Source organism: Hemitrygon akajei, chromosome 28, assembly GCF_048418815.1.
Source record: "Hemitrygon akajei chromosome 28, sHemAka1.3, whole genome shotgun sequence".
NCBI classification, from domain to species: Eukaryota; Metazoa; Chordata; class Chondrichthyes; order Myliobatiformes; family Dasyatidae; genus Hemitrygon; species Hemitrygon akajei.
In genome coordinates, this window is record NC_133151.1 from 43,943,067 (window position 1) to 43,962,421 (window position 19,355).

The window sequence follows — 19,355 nt, forward strand, 5'->3', positions numbered from 1 at the left end:
GTACCGTACCCCGGTGTCACACAGTGACGGACCCGTCCCCACCGGTACCGTACCCCGGTGTCACACAGCGACGGACCCGTCCCCGCCGGTACCGTACCCCCGGTGTGACACAGTGACAGACCCGTCCCCACTGGTACCGTACCCCGGTGTCACACAGTGACAGACCCGTCCCCACCGGTACCGTACCCCGGTGTGACACAGTGACGGACCCGTCCCCACCGGTACCATACCCCGGTGTTACACAGTGACGGACCCGTCCCCACCTGTACCGTACCCCGGTGTCACACAGTGACAGACCCGTCCCCACCGGTACCGTACCCCGGTGTCACACAGTGACGGACCCGTCCCCCCCCCAGTACCGTACCCCCAGTGTTACACAGTGACAGACCCGTCCCCGCCGGTACCGTACCCCGGTGTCACACAGTGACAGACACGTCCCCCGCCGGTACCGTACCCCGGTGTCACACAGCGACGTACCCGTCCCCGCCGGTACCGTACCCCGGTGTCACACAGTGACGGACCCGTCCCCACCGGTACCTTACCCCGGTGTTATACAGTGACGGACCCGTCCCCACCGGTACCGTACCCCGGTGTTACACAGTGACGGACCCGTCCCCACCGGTACCGTACCCCGGTGTCACACAGTGACAGACCCGTCCCCAGCGGTACCGTACCCCGGTGTCACACAGCGACGGACCCGTCCCCGCCGGTACCGTACCCCGGTGTCACACAGCGACGGACCCGTCCCCAACGGTACTGTACCCCGATGTCACACAGTGACGGACCCGTCCCCGCCGGTACCGTACCCCGGTGTTACACAGTGACGGACCCGTCCCCGCCGGTACCGTACCCCGGTGTGACACAGTGACGGACCCGTCCCCGCCGGTACCGTACCCCGGTGTCACACAGCGCCGGACCCGTCCCCGCCGGTACTGTTCCCCGGTGTCACACAGTGACGGACCCGTCCCCGCCGGTACCGTACCCCGGTGTCACACAGTGACGGACCCGTCCCCCCCAGTACCGTACCCCGGTGTTACACAGTGACAGACACGTCCCCCGCCGGTACCGTACCCCGGTGTCACACAGCGATGTACCCGTCCCCGCCGGTACCGTACCCCGGTGTCACACAGTGACGGACCCGTCCCCACCGGTACCTTACCCCGGTGTTATACAGTGACGGACCCGTCCCCACCGGTACCGTACCCCGGTGTCACACAGCGACGGACCCGTCCCCGCCGGTACCCCGGTGTCACACAGTGACAGACCCGTCCCCACCGGTACCGTACCCCGGTGTTACACAGTGACGGACCCGTCCCCACCGGTACCGTACCCCGGTGTTACACAGCGACGGACCCGTCCCCACCGGTACCATACCCCGGTGTTACACAGTGACGGACCCGGCCCCACCGGTACCGTACCCCGGTGTTACACAGCGACGGACCCGTCCCCACCGGTACCGTACCCCGGTGTCACACAGCGACGGACCCGTCCCCGCCGGTACCGTACCCCGGTGTGACACAGTGACAGACCCGTCCCCACCGGTACCGTACCCCGGTGTTATACAGTGACGGACACGTCCCCACCGGTACCGTACCCCGGTGTCACACAGCGCCCAACCCGTCCCCACCGGTATCGTACCCCGGTGTTATACAGTGACGGACCCGTCCCCACCGGTACCGTACCCCGGTGTTATACAGTGATGGACCCGTCCCCACCGGTACCGTACCCCGATGTCACACAGTGACGGACCCGTCCCCACCGGTACCGTACCCCGGTGTTATACAGTGACAGACCCGTCCCCACCGGTACCGTACCCCGGTGTCACACAGTGACGGACCCGTCCCCACCGGTACCGTACCCCGGTGTCACACAGTGACAGACCCGTCCACACCGGTACCGTACCCCGGTGTCACACAGTGACAGACCCGTCCACACCGGTACCGTACCCCGGTGTCACACAGTGACAGACCCGTCCACACCGGTACCGTACCCCGGTGTCACACAGTGACAGACCCGTCCACACCGGTACCGTACCCCGGTGTCACACAGTGACGGACCCGTCCACACCGGTACCGTACCCCGGTGTCACACAGTGACAGACCCGTCCCCACCGGTACCGTACCCCGGTGTCACACAGTGACAGACCCGTCCCCAGCGGTACCGTACCCCGGTGTCACACAGCGACGGACCCGTCCCCGCCGGTACCGTACCCCGGTGTCACACAGCGACGGACCCGTCCCCAACGGTACTGTACCCCGATGTCACACAGTGACGGACCCGTCCCCGCCGGTACCGTACCCCGGTGTTACACAGTGACGGACCCGTCCCCGCCGGTACCGTACCCCGGTGTGACACAGTGACGGACCCGTCCCCGCCGGTACCCGTACCCCGGTGTCACACAGCGCCGGACCCGTCCCCGCCGGTACCGTTCCCCGGTGTCACACAGTGACGGACCCGTCCCCGCCGGTACCGTACCCCCGGTGTCACACAGTGACGGACCCGTCGCCACCGGTACCGTACCCCGGTGTCACACAGTGACGGACCCGTCCCCCCCAGTACCGTACCCCGGTGTTACACAGTGACAGACACGTCCCCCGCCGGTACCGTACCCCGGTGTCACACAGCGATGTACCCGTCCCCGCCGGTACCGTACCCCGGTGTCACACAGTGACGGACCCGTCCCCACCGGTACCTTACCCCCGGTGTTATACAGTGACGGACCCGTCCCCACCGGTACCGTACCCCGGTGTCACACAGCGACGGACCCGTCCCCGCCGGTACCCGGTGTCACACAGTGACAGACCCGTCCCCACCGGTACCGTACCCCGGTGTTACACAGTGACGGACCCGTCCCCACCGGTACCGTACCCCGGTGTTACACAGCGACGGACCCGTCCCCACCGGTACCATACCCCGGTGTTACACAGTGACGGACCCGGCCCCACCGGTACCGTACCCCGGTGTTACACAGCGACGGACCCGTCCCCACCGGTACCGTACCCCGGTGTCACACAGCGACGGACCCGTCCCCAGCCGGTACCGTACCCCGGTGTGACACAGTGACAGACCCGTCCCCACCGGTACCGTACCCCGGTGTTATACAGTGACGGACACGTCCCCCACCGGTACCGTACCCCGGTGTCACACAGCGCCCAACCCGTCCCCACCGGTACCGTACCCCGGTGTTATACAGTGACGGACCCGTCCCCACCGGTACCGTACCCCGGTGTTATACAGTGATGGACCCGTCCCCACCGGTACCGTACCCCGATGTCACACAGTGACGGACCCGTCCCCACCGGTACCGTACCCCGGTGTTATACAGTGACAGACCCGTCCCGACCGGTACCGTACCCCGGTGTGACACCGTGACGGACCCGTCCCCACCGGTACCGTACCCCGGTGTTATACAGTGACGGACCCGTCTCCACCGGTACCGTACCCCAGTGTTGATCAACCTCGTCACTTTGGGACTGTGAGTCTTCCCCTGGAATTTGGTGTCGACCCACTATCCTGGTCCCATTTTTGTCTCCGACATCTCACCCCAGTAAATCTCCCCCTGACCCACACACTGAGTCCGTGTGAGTGTGGGCAACAGGACTACCCCACCCTCGTGTGCAGTGAACAGACTCCTGGATGGTGGTAGTTTAATTGGGCTTCTTTATCAGACTTTGCAGAATTACAACTCTTAAATGCAGGGGGTGGGGGTCAGGCTGCTACAGAGGGTACACCTGGGCAATAGTTCCGTGGTCTTGGAGCACTGGGTGCCAAATGAGATGTGGCCAGTCACATCAAGGGACATCGGACTCACTCAGGCTTCACAGGACCTGGCCATAGTGCCCTTGGTCAGTCAGTGGTGACCCCGTGTCCCCTTGTCGGTCAGTGGTGACCCCGTGTCCCCGTGTGGGTCGGTCAGTGGTGACCCCGTGTCCCCGGGTGGGCCGGTGTGGTGACCCCGTGTCCCCGGGTGGGTCGGTCAGTGGTGACCCCGTGTCCCCGGGTGCGCCGGTCAGTGGTGACCCCGGGTCCCCGGGTGGGTCGGTCAGTGGTGACCCCGTGTCCCCGTGTGGGTCGGTCAGTGGTGACCCCGTGTCCCCGGGTGGGCCGGTGTGGTGACCCCGTGTCCCCGGGTGGGTCGGTCAGTGGTGACCCCGTGTCCCCGGGTGGGTCGGTCAGTGGTGACCCCGGGTGGGCCGGTGTGGTGACCCCCGTGTCCCCGGGTGGGTCGGTCAGTGGTGACCCCGTGTCCCCGGGTGGGCCGGTCAGTGGTGACCCCGTGTCCCCGGGTGGGCCGGTCAGTGGTGACCCCGTGTCCCCGGGTGGGCTGGTCAGTGGTGACCCCGTGTCCCCGGGTGGGTCGGTCAGTGGTGACCCCGTGTCCTCGGGTGGGTCGGTGTGGTGACCCCGTGTCCCCGGGTGGGCCGGTCAGTGGTGACCCCGTGTCCCCGGGTGGGTCGGTCAGTGGTGACCCCGGGTGGGCCGGTGTGGTGACCCCGTGTCCCCGGGTGGGCCGGTCAGTGGTGACCCCGTGTCCCCGTGTCGGTCAGTGGTGACCCCGTGTCCCCGGGTGGGCCGATGTGTCCCCGGGTGGGCCGGTGTGACCCCGTGTCCCCGGGTGGGCCGGTCAGTGGTGACCCCGTGTCCCCGTGTCGGTCAGTGGTGACCCCGTGTCCCCGGGTGGGCCGGTGTGGTGACCCCGTGTCCCCGGGTGGGCCGGTGTGACCCCGTGTCCCCGGGTGGGTCGGTCAGTGGTGACCCCGTGTCCCCGGGTGGGCCGGTCAGTGGTGACCCCGTGTCCCCGGGTGGGCCGGTGTGGTGACCCCGTGTCCCCCGGGTGGGCCGGTGTGGTGACCCCGTGTCCCCGGGTGGGCCGGTCAGTGGTGACCCCGTGTCCCCGGGTGGGTCGGTCAGTGGTGACCCCGTGTCCCCGGGTGGGCCGGTGTGGTGACCCCGTGTCCCCGGGTGGGCCGGTCAGTGGTGACCCCGTGTCCCCGGGTGGGCCGGTGTGGTGACCCCGTGTCCCCGGGTGGGCCGGTCAGTGGTGACCCCGTGTCCCCGGGTGGGCCGGTGTGGTGACCCCGTGTCCCCGGGTGGGCCGGTCAGTGGTGACCCCGTGTCCCCGGGTGGGCCGGTCAGTGGTGACCCCGTGTCCCCGGGTGGGTCGGTGTGGTGACCCCCGTGTCCCCGGGTGGGCCGGTGTGGTGACCCCGTGTCCCCGGGTGGGCCGGTGTGCTCCCCGTTTTCTCAGTTCGCATCAGCGCCGCCGGGGTCCTGTCCCGCTCCGAGCCTCAGTAGCGCGACTGGCGGCACATGTCACAGCGGCAGCTCCGGGCCGTGAAGATCTCCAGCTCCTCCGTCCTCTCGCCGCAGGACAGGCTCACCCGCACCTGGGGAGCGAGAAGCGAGACCGGGCCGTGAGACGGAATGGGGCAGGTGACCGGAGAGAGGGTGTTCGGGGGAGGAAGTGTGGAGAACCCGAGTTACGAGGAAAGATTGGGAGGGGGTTTGATGGAGGGATACAGAATTCCGAGGGGTACAGACAGGGTAAATGATGCAAGCAGGCCGAGGTTGGGTTGGACTATAACCACAGGTCGTGGGTTAAGGGTGGAAGGTGAGAAGTGTAATTGGGTGGGGGGGGCTTCACTCAGAGGGTGGGGGGGTGTAGAACGAGCTGCCAGGGCAAGTGGTTTCACCGTTTAAGGAGTTTGGAGAGGTACGTGGATGGTAGCGATGTGGCGGGATGGGAGGAGGCAGTTTAAATTCGGCATGGACTAGATGGGCCGAAGGGCTTGTTTCTGTGCAGACTCCGAGGGATGAAAGAAGAGGTGGGGGGTGGGGGTGGGATTCGCCTCGTCTACCTGACCGGTGACCATCTCAGTGCGTGATGGAGCAGAAGTGACGATGTCTGTTCCTGACGAGGTGTGGGGACAGAGTGAGGGGGTCTGCCTGGTCGTGGAGGCGTCAGCGAGGGAGTTTCCCCTGGGGTCTCACCGCCCTCGATCGTGGGAGCAGGTCCTGGTTAAGCGAGGCAGGCTTGGTAACGGAGGGGGTCACCCCGAACTGGGCGGGGACGTTCACAGGGACACACACAGAACGCTGGAGGAACTCGGCAGGGGCCGCGTTTCAAACCGAGCCCCTTCGGCAGGACCGGGTGGGAAAAGCGATGAGTGGATTTAGGGATGAGGAACACAAGAGGTCGGGAGGGTGAGTGATGAAGTAAAGAGCTGGGAAGTTGATACCCGGCTGGAGAGTGGGGAGGCGAATCAGGAAGAGATCCAGAAAGGGGGAAGAGGGAAAAGGAGATGAATGGTGAAGGGGTGCATTACTGGACAGACTTTATCGATCCCGGGGGAATTGGGCTTCGTTACAGCCGCAACAACCAAGAATAGTGTAGAAATATAGCAATATAAACTATAAATAATTCAATAAATCATGCCAAGTGGAAATTAGACCAGGACTGGCCTGTTGGCTCAGGGTGTCTGACACTCCGAGGGAGGAGTTGTAAAGTTTGATGGCCACGGGTAGGAATGACTTCCTATGACGCTCAGTGTTGGAGAAAGGTGAGGGAGGGCCTGCCCAGGGATGAGGGCAGATAGGGAGGGAGGTCGCGCTCAGAGATGAGGGAGGGGGAGGGAGGTCGCGTCCAGGGAAAGGGGACAGAGGGAGGGAGTGAGGGAGCACCCAGAGAAAGGGGAGGGATGGTCTGCCCAGGGATGAGGGGAGATAGGGAGGGAGGTCGCGCTCAGAGATGAGGGAGGTCGCGTCCAGGGAAAGGGGACAGAGGGAGGGAGTGAGGGGAGCACCCAGAGAAAGGGGAGGGATGGCCTGCCCAGGGCAACAGGAGGTCGCGCTCAGGAAGGACGTACCCAGAGATAGGGGAGGAAGGGCGCGTCCCCCAGGTAAAGAGGAGGGTCGGAAGGCGCGCCCAGAGAGTGAGGGACGGAGGACGGGCGGAAGGGAGGAGGGGAGGGCAGGCGAGGACCACGCACCTTCTCCAGCCGGCCGATAGTACAGCACTGAGAGACCGAGGTGGTGATGTGCCTGAACCCGCTGGCCCGGAGCACCGAGAACTTGGAGGGGAAGGCGCTGGACTCGCAGTGACCCACACACGCGTGGCTGGCGTGTCTCCCGCGGCAGCTGCCCGGCCCGTCGCTCCGGATGGTCACGTTAAACGCTGCGGCAGAGACCAGAGGCTCGGTGGTAGATCCGCCCTCCACCCCCGGTTCCCTCCCCTCTCTGCATCTCTCTTCCCTTCCATCCCTCCGTTCCTGGTCCCTGGACACCTTCCCTCGCTGCTCCCTCTCTCTATCCCCTCTCCACCTTTCCTTTCACTCCATTCCCTCTCTTCCCTCCTCCCCGCTCACCTCCCTCCCCGCTCACCTCTCTCCAGTTCCCCTCTCCACCTTTCCTTTCACTCCATTCCCTCTCTTCCCTCCTCCCCTCTCCACCGCCCTCCCCGCTCACCTCTCTCCCCGCTCACCTCTCTCCCGTTCCCCTCTCCACCTTTCCTTTCACTCCATTCCCTCTTCCCTCCTCCCCTCTCCACCACTCTCCCCACTCACCTCTCTCCAGTTCCCCTCTCCACCTTTCCTTTCACTCCATTCCCTCTTCCCTCCTCCCCTCTCCACCACTCTCCCCACTCACCTCTCTCCAGTTCCCCTCTCCACCTTTCCTTTCACTCCATTCTCTTCCCTCCTCCCCTCTCCACCGCCCTCCCCGATCACCTCTCTCCAGTTCCCTTCTCCACCTTTCCTTTCACTCCATTCCCTCTCTTCCCTCCTCCCCTCTCCACCGCCCTCCCCGCTCACCTCTCTCCCGTTCCCCCTCCACCTTTCCTTTCACTCCATTCCTTCTCTTCCCTCCTCCCCTCTCCACCGCCCTCCCCGCTCACCTCTCTCCAGTTCCCCTCTCCACCTTTCCTTTCACTCCATTCCCTCTCTTCCCCCTCCCCTCTCCACCACTCTCCCCGCTCACCTCTCTCCAGTTCCCCTCTCCACCTTTCCTTTCACTCCATTCCCTCTCTTCCCCCTCCCCTCTCCACCACTCTCCCCCACTCACCTCTCTCCCGTTCCCCCCTCCACCTTTCCTTTCACTCCATTCCCTCTCTTCCCCCTCCCCTCGCCGTCTCTCCCCTCTCCACCGCCCTCCCCACTCACCTCTCTCCAGTTCCCCTCTCCACCTTTCCTTTCACTCCATTCCCTCTCTTCCCTCCTCCCCTCTCCACCGCCCTCCCCACTCACCTCTCTCTCTACCCCCTCTAACCGTGCCCTCACCGGCCCCACTGATCGGACACTCACGGTAGAGCCGACAGCCGGCTGCGGGCTCCGGGCTCTGGGCGAAGGAACCGATAACGAGTCCAGTGAGGAAGAAAAGCCGAATTCCAGACATCACGGGCGTCCAGTGAAAGCCTGGGGAGGGCCGGGGAGAGAATAAACAACCGAGACACACAGACACATTGAGAATAAACACCCGAGACACAGGCGCATTGAGAATAAACACCCGAGACACAGACACATTGAGAATAAACACCCGAGACACAGGCACATTGAGAGTAAACACCCGAGACACAGGCGCATTGAGAATAAGCACCCGAGACACAGGCGCATTGAGAATAAACACCCGAGACACACAGACGCATTGAGAATAAACACCCGAGACACAGACACATTGAGAATAAACACCCGAGACACAGGCACATTGAGAGTAAACACCCGAGACACAGACACATTGAGAATAAACACCCGAGACACAGGCACATTGAGAATAAACACCTGAGACACACAGACACATTGAGAATAAACACCCGAGACACAGGCACATTGAGAATAAACACCTGAGACACACAGACACATTGAGAATAAACACCCGAGACACAGACACATTGAGAATAAACACCTGAGACACACAGACACATTGAGAATAAACACCCGAGACACAGGCGCATTGAGAATAAACACCCGAGACACACAGACGCATTGAGAATAAACACCCGAGACACAGGCGCATTGAGAATAAGCACCCGAGACACAGGCGCATTGAGAATAAGCACCCGAGACACAGGCGCATTGAGAATAAACACCCGAGACACACAGACGCATTGAGAATAAACACCCGAGACACAGACACATTGAGAATAAACACCTGAGACACACAGACACATTGAGAATAAACACCCGAGACACAGACACATTGAGAATAAACACCCGAGACACAGGCGCATTGAGAGTAAACACCCGGCACACAGGCACATTGAGAATAAACACCCGAGACACAGACACATTGAGAATAAACACCCGAGACACACAGACACATTGAGAATAAACACCCGAGACACAGACACATTGAGAATAAACACCCGAGACACAGGCACATTGAGAATAAACACCTGAGACACACAGACACATTGAGAATAAACACCCGAGACACAGGCACATTGAGAATAAACACCTGAGACACACAGACACATTGAGAATAAACACCCGAGACACAGACACATTGAGAATAAACACCTGAGACACACAGACACATTGAGAATAAACACCCGGCACACAGACACATTGAGAATAAACACCCGAGACACACAGACACATTGAGAATAAACACCCGAGACACAGACACATTGAGAATAAACACCCGAGACACAGACACATTGAGAATAAACACCCGAGACACAGGCACATTGAGAATAAACACCCGAGACACAGGCGCATTGAGAGTAAACACCCGGCACACAGGCACATTGAGAATAAACACCCGAGACACACAGACACATTGAGAATAAACACCCGAGACACAGACACATTGAGAATAAACACCCGAGACACAGGCACATTGAGAATAAACACCCGAGACACAGGCACATTGAGAATAAGCACCCGAGACACACAGACACATTGGGAATAAACACCCGAGACACAGGCACATTGAGAATAAACACCCGAGACACACAGACACATTGGGAATAAACACCCGAGACACACAGACACATTGAGAATAAACACCCGAGACACAGGCACATTGAGAATAAACACCCGAGACACAGTCTCATTGAGAATAAACACCCGAGACACACAGACGCATTGAGAATAAACACCCGAGACACAGGCACATTGAGAATAAACACCCGAGACACACAGACACATTGAGAATAAACACCCGAGACACACAGACACATTGAGAGTAAACACCCGAGACACAGGCACATTGAGAATAAACACCCGAGACACAGACACATTGAGAATAAACACCCGAGACACAGGCACATTGAGAAAAAACACCCGAGACACAGACACATTGAGAGTAAACACCCGAGACACAGGCACATTGAGAATAAACACCCGAGACACAGACACATTGAGAATAAACACCCGAGACACAGGCACATTGAGAATAAACACCCGAGACACACAGACGCATTGAGAATAAACACCCGAGACACAGGCACATTGAGAATAAACACCCGAGACACAGACTCATTGAGAATAAACACCCGAGACACACAGACGCATTGAGAATAAACACCCGAGACACAGGCACATTGAGAATAAACACCCGAGACACACAGACACATTGAGAATAAACACCCGAGACACAGGCACATTGAGAATAAACACCCGAGACACAGACTCATTGAGAATAAACACCCGAGACACACAGACGCATTGAGAATAAACACCCGAGACACAGGCACATTGAGAATAAACACCCGAGACACACAGACACATTGAGAATAAACACCCGAGACACAGGCACATTGAGAATAAACACCTGAGACACACAGACACATTGAGAATAAACACCCGAGACACAGACACATTGAGAATAAACACCTGAGACACACAGACACATTGAGAATAAACACCCGAGACACAGACACATTGAGAATAAACACCCGAGACACAGGCGCATTGAGAGTAAACACCCGGCACACAGGCACATTGAGAATAAACACCCGAGACACACAGACACATTGAGAATAAACACCTGAGACACAGGCACATTGAGAATAAACACCCGAGACACACAGACACATTGAGAATAAACACCCGAGACACAGGCACATTGAGAATAAACACCCGAGACACAGGCACATTGAGAATAAACACCTGAGACACACAGACACATTGAGAATAAACACCCGAGACACAGGCACATTGAGAATAAACACCTGAGACACACAGACACATTGAGAATAAACACCCGAGACACAGGCACATTGAGAATAAACACCTGAGACACACAGACACATTGAGAATAAACACCCGAGACACAGACACATTGAGAATAAACACCCGAGACACAGGCACATTGAGAATAAACACCCGAGACACAGACACATTGAGAATAAACACCTGAGACACACAGACACATTGAGAATAAACACCCGAGACACAGACACATTGAGAATAAACACCCGAGACACAGGCACATTGAGAATAAACACCCGAGACATAGACACATTGAGAATAAACACCCGGCACACAGGCACATTGAGAATAAACACCCGGCACACAGACACATTGAGAGTAAACACCCGAGACACAGGCGCATTGAGAGTAAACACCCGGCACACAGGCACATTGAGAATAAACACCCGAGACACACAGACACATTGAGAATAAACACCCGAGACACAGGCACATTGAGAATAAACACCTGAGACACACAGACACATTGAGAATAAACACCCGAGACACAGGCACATTGAGAATAAACACCTGAGACACACAGACACATTGAGAATAAACACCCGAGACACAGACACATTGAGAATAAACACCCGAGACACAGGCACATTGAGAATAAACACCCGAGACACAGACACATTGAGAATAAACACCTGAGACACACAGACACATTGAGAATAAACACCCGAGACACAGACACATTGAGAATAAACACCCGAGACACAGGCACATTGAGAATAAACACCCGAGACATAGACACATTGAGAATAAACACCCGGCACACAGGCACATTGAGAATAAACACCCGGCACACAGACACATTGAGAGTAAACACCCGAGACACAGGCGCATTGAGAGTAAACACCCGGCACACAGGCACATTGAGAATAAACACCCGAGACACACAGACACATTGAGAATAAACACCCGAGACACAGACACATTGAGAATAAACACCCGAGACACAGGCACATTGAGAATAAACACCCGGCACACAGGCACATTGAGAATAAACACCCGAGACACAGACTCATTGAGAATAAACACCTGAGACACACAGACACATTGAGAGTAAACACCCGAGACACAGGCACATTGAGAATAAACACCCGAGACACAGACACATTGAGAATAAACACCCGGCACACAGACACATTGAGAGTAAACACCCGGCACACAGGCAGATTGAGAATAAACACCCGAGACACACAGACGCATTGAGAATAAACACCCGAGACACAGGCAGATTGAGAATAAACACCCGAGACACACAGACACATTGAGAATAAACACCCGAGACACAGGCAGATTGAGAATAAACACCCGAGACACACAGACACATTGAGAGTAAACACCCGAGACACAGGCACATTGAGAATAAACACCCGAGACACAGGCAGATTGAGAATAAACACCCGAGACACACAGACACATTGAGAATAAACACCCGAGACACAGACACATTGAGAGTAAACACCCGAGACACAGGCACATTGAGAATAAACACCCGAGACACAGACACATTGAGAATAAACACCCGACACACAGGCAGATTGAGAATAAACACCCGAAACACAGACACATTGAGAATAAACACCCGAGACACAGACACATTGAGAATAAACACCCGAGACACAGACACATTGAGAATAAACACCCGAGACACAGGCGCATTGAGAATAAACACCCGAGACACAGACACATTGAGAATAAACACCCGAGACACAGGCGCATTGAGAATAAACACCCGAGACACACAGACGCATTGAGAATAAACACCCGAGACACAGGCGCATTGAGAATAAACACCCGAGACACAGACGCATTTAGAATAAACACCCGAGACACAGGCACATTGAGAATAAACACCCGAGACACAGGCACATTGAGAATAAACACCCGAGACACAGACACATTGAGAATAAACACCCGAGACACAGGCACATTGAGAATAAACACCCGGCACACAGGCGCATTGAGAATAAACACCCGAGACACAGACTCATTGAGAATAAACACCCGAGACACACAGACACATTGAGAGTAAACACCCGAGACACAGGCACATTGAGAATAAACACCCGAGACACAGACACATTGAGAATAAACACCCGAGACACAGGCAGATTGAGAATAAGCAGCCGAGACACAGACACATTGAGAGTAAACACCCGAGACACAGACACATTGAGAGTAAACACCCGAGACACAGGCACATTGAGAATAAACACCCGAGACACAGACACATTGAGAATAAACACCCGACACACAGGCAGATTGAGAATAAACACCCAAAACACAGACTCATTGAGAATAAACACCCGAGACACAGACACATTGAGAATAAACACCCGAGACACAGACACATTGAGAATAAACACCCGAAACACAGACACATTGAGAATAAACACCCGAGACACAGACACATTGAGAATAAACACCTGAGACACACAGACACATTGAGAATAAACACCCAAGACACAGACACATTGAGAATAAACACCCGAGACACAGACACATTGAGAATAAACACCCGGCACACAGACACATTGAGAATAAACACCCGAGACACAGACACATTGAGAATAAACACCTGAGACACAGGCACATTGAGAATAAACACCCGGCACACAGACACATTGAGAATAAACACCCGAGACACAGACACATTGAGAATAAACACCCGGCACACAGACACATTGAGAATAAACACCCGAGACACAGACACATTGAGAATAAACACCCGGCACACAGACACATTGAGAATAAACACCGGAGACACAGGCACATTGAGAATAAACACCCGGCACACAGACACATTGAGAAAAAACACCCGAGACACAGACACATTGAGAATAAACACCCGGCACACAGACACATTGAGAATAAACACCCGAGAGACAGGCGCATTGAGAATAAACACCTGAGACACACAGACACATTGAGAATAAACACCCGAGACACAGCCACATTGAGAATAAACACCCGGCACACAGACACATTGAGAATAAACACCCGGCACACAGGCGCATTGAGAATAAACACCCGGCACACAGACAGACAGACTGAGAACAAACACCCGGCACACAGACACATTGAGAATAAACACCCGAGACACAGGCAGATTGAGAATAAACACCCGAGACACACAGACACATTGAGAATAAACACCCGAGACACACAGACACATTGAGAATAAACACCCGGCACACAGACACATTGAGAATAAACACCCGAGACACAGACACATTGAGAATAAACACCCGGCACACAGACACATTGAGAATAAACACCCGAGACACAGACACATTGAGAATAAACACCTGAGACACAGGCACATTGAGAATAAACACCCGGCACACAGACACATTGAGAATAAACACCCGAGACACAGACACATTGAGAATAAACACCCGGCACACAGACACATTGAGAATAAACACCCGAGACACAGACACATTGAGAATAAACACCCGGCACACAGACACATTGAGAATAAACACCGGAGACACAGGCACATTGAGAATAAACACCCGGCACACAGACACATTGAGAATAAACACCCGAGACACAGACACATTGAGAATAAACACCCGGCACACAGACACATTGAGAATAAACACCCGAGAGACAGGCGCATTGAGAATAAACACCTGAGACACACAGACACATTGAGAATAAACACCCGAGACACAGCCACATTGAGAATAAACACCCGGCACACAGACACATTGAGAATAAACACCCGGCACACAGGCGCATTGAGAATAAACACCCGGCACACAGACAGACAGACTGAGAACAAACACCCCGCACACACACACAGACAGACAGACACACAGACTGAGAACAAACACCCCGCACACACGTTGAATCTAATCACACTGGCGTCCGCAATAGAGAATCAGGAGAAGCGTCCTACCCCCGACCCGGACGGGAACCCAGAGCCAGGGTAAAGCGCCCCTCTGCACTGCGAGCTCCGGTTTAAGTGGATCAGGGTCGGGACACTCCCTGCGCCGCTCCTCCCAACCTGTCAGGTCTTGGTCCGCGGAATCCCAGCCACTCCGGGTTTGGGCGACTCCTGGATCACCGGCTGAAGTGTTCTGGGGCCGTTCAGGACAGTTCCAGCTTTTACACACCGGACAACGCGGCTGGGAGAGTAATGAAACAACGGCCCGGGGGACCAGGGAGGCTTTCGGGTTCGAGGGCTACCGGGCAGGGGTTTTAGAAAGTGCTGGAAACCGTCAGCGGGTCTGTGAGAGAGAAGGAAGCAGTTCAGGGTTGAAACATTGTTTAGCTCTGGGAGAGATTAATATGCAGGTCGGCCCGGTTAGTGGACGCGATCGATTGCAGCTCCGCCGACTCGGGTTCAATTCGGTGAAGTTTCGTCCGGGTGCTCGGTGGCGTGGGTGGGATTGGGCAGTGCCAGCCGGTCGCGGCGGGAGGGCTACAGGGACAGGCCGGGCAAGGGGACCCTCTCTGACTGGGTGATGTACCGCTCAGCAGGTACATCTGCTGTTGGACACGTCCGGAGAGAAAGGAGGAGAAGTTGTGGAGCCGACACCCCCGGGACAGGTCTGAGGAACATACAGTGCCGATAGAAAGTGTTCACCACCCCGCCCAGGAAGTTTTCATGTTTTATTAGTTCTACAACATTGAATCACAGTGGATTTAATTTGGTTTTTCTGACACCCATCAACAGAAAATACTCCTTGGTGTCAAAGTGAAAACAAATTTCTCCAAAGTGATCTAAATTCATCGCAGTTATTAAACACATAACAATTGACTGCATAATTACTCACCCCGCCCAGGTCAATATGTAGTAGATGCACCTTTGGCAGCAATTACAGCCCTGAGTCTGTGTGGATGGGTTTCCATCAGCTTTGCACATCTGCAATTTCCCCCATTCTTCTTCACAAAACTGCTCACGCTCTGTCAGATTGCACGGGGATCGTGAGTGAACAGCCCGTTTCAAGTCCAGCCACAAATTCTCAATTGGATTGAGGTCTGGACTCTGACTTGGCCGATCCAGGACATTAACTTTGTTGTTTCTAATCCATTCCTGTGTAGTTTTGGCTTTATACTTGGGGTCATTGTCTTGCGGGAAAACAAGTCACAGTTCTCTTGCAGATTGCATCAGGTTTTCCTCCAGGATTTCCCTGTATTTTGCTGTATTCATTTTCCCCTCTACCTTCACAAGCCTTCCAGGGCCTGCTGCAGTGAAGCATCCCCACAGCATGATGCAGCCACCACCGTGCTTCACGGTAGGGATGCTGTGTTTTTGATGATCTGCAGTGTTTGGCTTACACCAATGTTTATTCTGATGGCCAAAAAGCTCAATTTTGATTTCATCAGACCACAGAACCTTCTTCCAGCTGACTTCAGAGTCTCCCACACGCCTTCTGGAAAACTCCAGCCGAACTTCATGGGAGTTCTTTTTCCACAGTGGCTTTCTCTCTGCCACTCTCCCATTAAGCTGCGACTGGTGAAGCACCCGGGCAACAGTTGTTGTATGTGCAGTCTCTCCCATCTCAGACACTGAAGCTTGTAACTCCTCCAGATTAGAAACATAGAAAACCTACAACACACTAAGGCCCTTTGGCCCACAAAGCTGTGCTGAACATGTCCTTACCTTAGAAATTACCTAGGGTTACCCATAGCCCTCTATTTTTCTAAGCTCCACGTACCTGTCCAGGAGCCTCTTAGAAGACCCTATCGTATCCGCTTCCACCACTGTTGCCGGCAGCCCGTTCCACGCACTCACCACTCTCTGTGTAAAATACTTACCCCTGACATAGGTTGATAGGTTTTTGATTAGTAAGAGCATGAAATGTTACAAGGAAAAGGCAGGAGACTGGGGTTGCTTCCTGCTCCCTTCCCCTTTTCCCAACCATGATTCCCCTCTCCCTGCCTCCTTCCCACTCTCAGTCCACAATAGAGACCCAAGACTTTAGCACAGTACTGTAGAGAGCTGCTAACTAATTTTTTTGGCACAGAGATTGTTAGGTAGGCAGAGTGGGCTGCCGGGGGGACAACTTTAAGACGGGCACGTGAACAAGCAGAGTCTGTAGGGATATGGACCTTTGTTCTACGATGAAATCCTGCAGGAAAATTCATCTCAGGGTGGTATATGGTGACAGATGGTTGAGTCGCTGGTGAGGAAGGCAAATGAGATGTTAGCATTCGTTTAGAGAGGACGAGAGATGTGATGCTGGTCAGACCTCACCTTGGAGTGTTGTGAGCAGATTTGCACCCCTGATCTGAGAGAGGAAGGTGCTTACACTGGAGACAGAGCAGAGGAGGTTCGTGTAAATAATTCCGGGAATGAAAGGTATCATATGAGGAGCGTTTGATGGTTGTGAGTCTGCACTCGCTGGAATTTAGAAGAATGGGGGGGGGGGGTGAATCTCGTTAAAATATTGAATGGAGTGGATGTGGAGAGGATAGTCACCAACAACATCCAAGATGGAAATGGACATGGAGAAGCCCAGATGGGAACAAGAATCAAATCGGTTAGAGAACAATCAATAACAGATTCAAAAATTCAACAACTCAATCGAAAAGCTACCCTGGAGCGGACTGTGCGAGCGACCACATACCAGTCATTTGCAAAATGAAAATAAAGATGAGAAAATTAAGGAAACCAAGAAAGTCAGAGCCACTGGATTATCAAAACAATCCTGAAAACAGAGTACACAATCAAGGAGTAAAAACCGTTCTCAGTTGCTGCAGGACGAAGGAGGCAGATCTTCCTGGGACATACTGATGGCATCCATGGTTGAAGCTGCAAGAGAAACCATCCCACGAAAAGGGCGGAAGAGTAAGAGGGAATGGATAACTGAAGATAAAATACAATTGACGCAACAAAAACGACCATCAAACCCAGAGACAGCGAAGAAGACAAACCGATCGACAAGACAATAAAATGAAAATGCAGAGAAGCTAGACAATAGGTGCAGAAGTAGACCATTCGGCCCTTCGAGCCTGCACCACCATTTTGAGATCATGGCTGATCATCTACTATCAATACCCGGTTCCTGCCTTGTCCCCATATCCCTTGATTCCCCTATCCATAAGATACCTATCTAGCTCCTTCTTGAAAGCATCCAGAGAATTGGCCTCCACTACCTTCCGAGGCAAGTGCATTCCAGACCCCCACAACTCTCTGGGAGAAGAAGTTTTTCCTTAACTCTGTCCTAAATGACCTACCCCTTCTTCTCAAACCATGCCCTCTGGTACTGGCCTCTCCCAGCATCTGGAACATATTAGACAGATGGCTAACTGAGAAATGCTCAGAGACAGAAATGCTACGAACCCATAACTCTGGAACAAAGCTGAGGCACAGTAAGATTAAAGAACTAACGGGGAAATTACCTTGCTCAGCAAGTGGATGCGTCAAGGCAAAAGACGGCAACTTAATTATGAGCAAAGAGGGAATCCCAAACAGGTGGACAATTACATATAACAGAACTTTGTGGAGACCAAAGAGGAGAAAAACCAAACGTAAAGAAGAATCTTGAAGGACCTAACATTCTAGAATCAGAAGTTCGAGCAGCCGTAAATAAAACAAAACGTACCAGAGCAACTGGTCCAGCCAACTTTGAAATGATACCGGCCCTAGAAGATTTGGGAATAGAGAAAATAACAGAAATAGCAAATGAAACCTATGATCATGGAGAGATACCTGATGATTTGGGTAAATCCGTGTTCATCACAGTTCCAGAGAAAGAGGAAGCACCAGAATGTGAGTTACATCGTACAATAGGCCCGATGGGCCACGTGGCAGAAATTATTCCCAGAGTAATCCTGCTGAGAGCAGGACGCTGTATAAAACCGGAAATCAGTAAAGAATAATGCGGCTTTGTGGAAAACACTGGAACCAGAAATGCAATTCTCAGGCTACGGATGATCTGTGAACGAGCCATCTAGCTACAAAAAGACATCGACCTATGTTTCATCGACTATACAAAAGCTTTTGACTCTGTCAGGAACCAAGATCTCCTGGAAATGCTTCAAGATCTTGACATAGATGGGAAAGATATACGTTTCTTAAGAAACTTATACTGGGACCAGACAGCATCCATCAGAATAGACAGAGAAGGGAGTGAGTATGTGAATATCATGAGAGGAGTCAGGCAGGGTTGTGTCTTTTCACCCGACTTATTCAAC

At 54.6% G+C, this 19,355-nt stretch overlaps 1 protein-coding gene across 1 annotated transcript; it reads right to left on the bottom strand.

The window, feature by feature from the left end:
* Positions 1–5,205: 5,205 nt before the first annotated feature.
* On the bottom strand, positions 5,206–15,240 carry LOC140717582 (glycoprotein hormone alpha-2-like). Its single transcript, XM_073031154.1, has 4 exons — positions 15,109–15,240; positions 8,298–8,408; positions 6,990–7,174; positions 5,206–5,387 (listed from the first exon to the last, which is right to left on the bottom strand). Exons 2-4 carry the CDS (start codon positions 8,386–8,388, stop codon positions 5,289–5,291), a joined length of 375 nt encoding a protein of 124 aa, XP_072887255.1. The 5' UTR covers positions 8,389–8,408; positions 15,109–15,240; the 3' UTR covers positions 5,206–5,288.
* Positions 15,241–19,355: the final 4,115 nt, after the last annotated feature.

What these genes read in the sequence shown, in the direction of transcription:
- LOC140717582 (XM_073031154.1), bottom strand. Translation starts at nt 8,388, where the DNA reads ATGTCTGGAATTCGGCTTTTCTTCCTCACTGGACTCGTTATCGGTTCC. An exon ending in AGCCGGCTGTCGGCTCTACC is followed by an intron (nt 7,175 to 8,297) that starts GTGAGTGTCCGA and finishes TCTCTGCCGCAG; the next exon opens with CGTTTAACGTGACCATCCGG. An exon ending in CTATCGGCCGGCTGGAGAAG is followed by an intron (nt 5,388 to 6,989) that starts GTGCGTGGTCCT and finishes CTCGCTCCCCAG; the next exon opens with GTGCGGGTGAGCCTGTCCTG.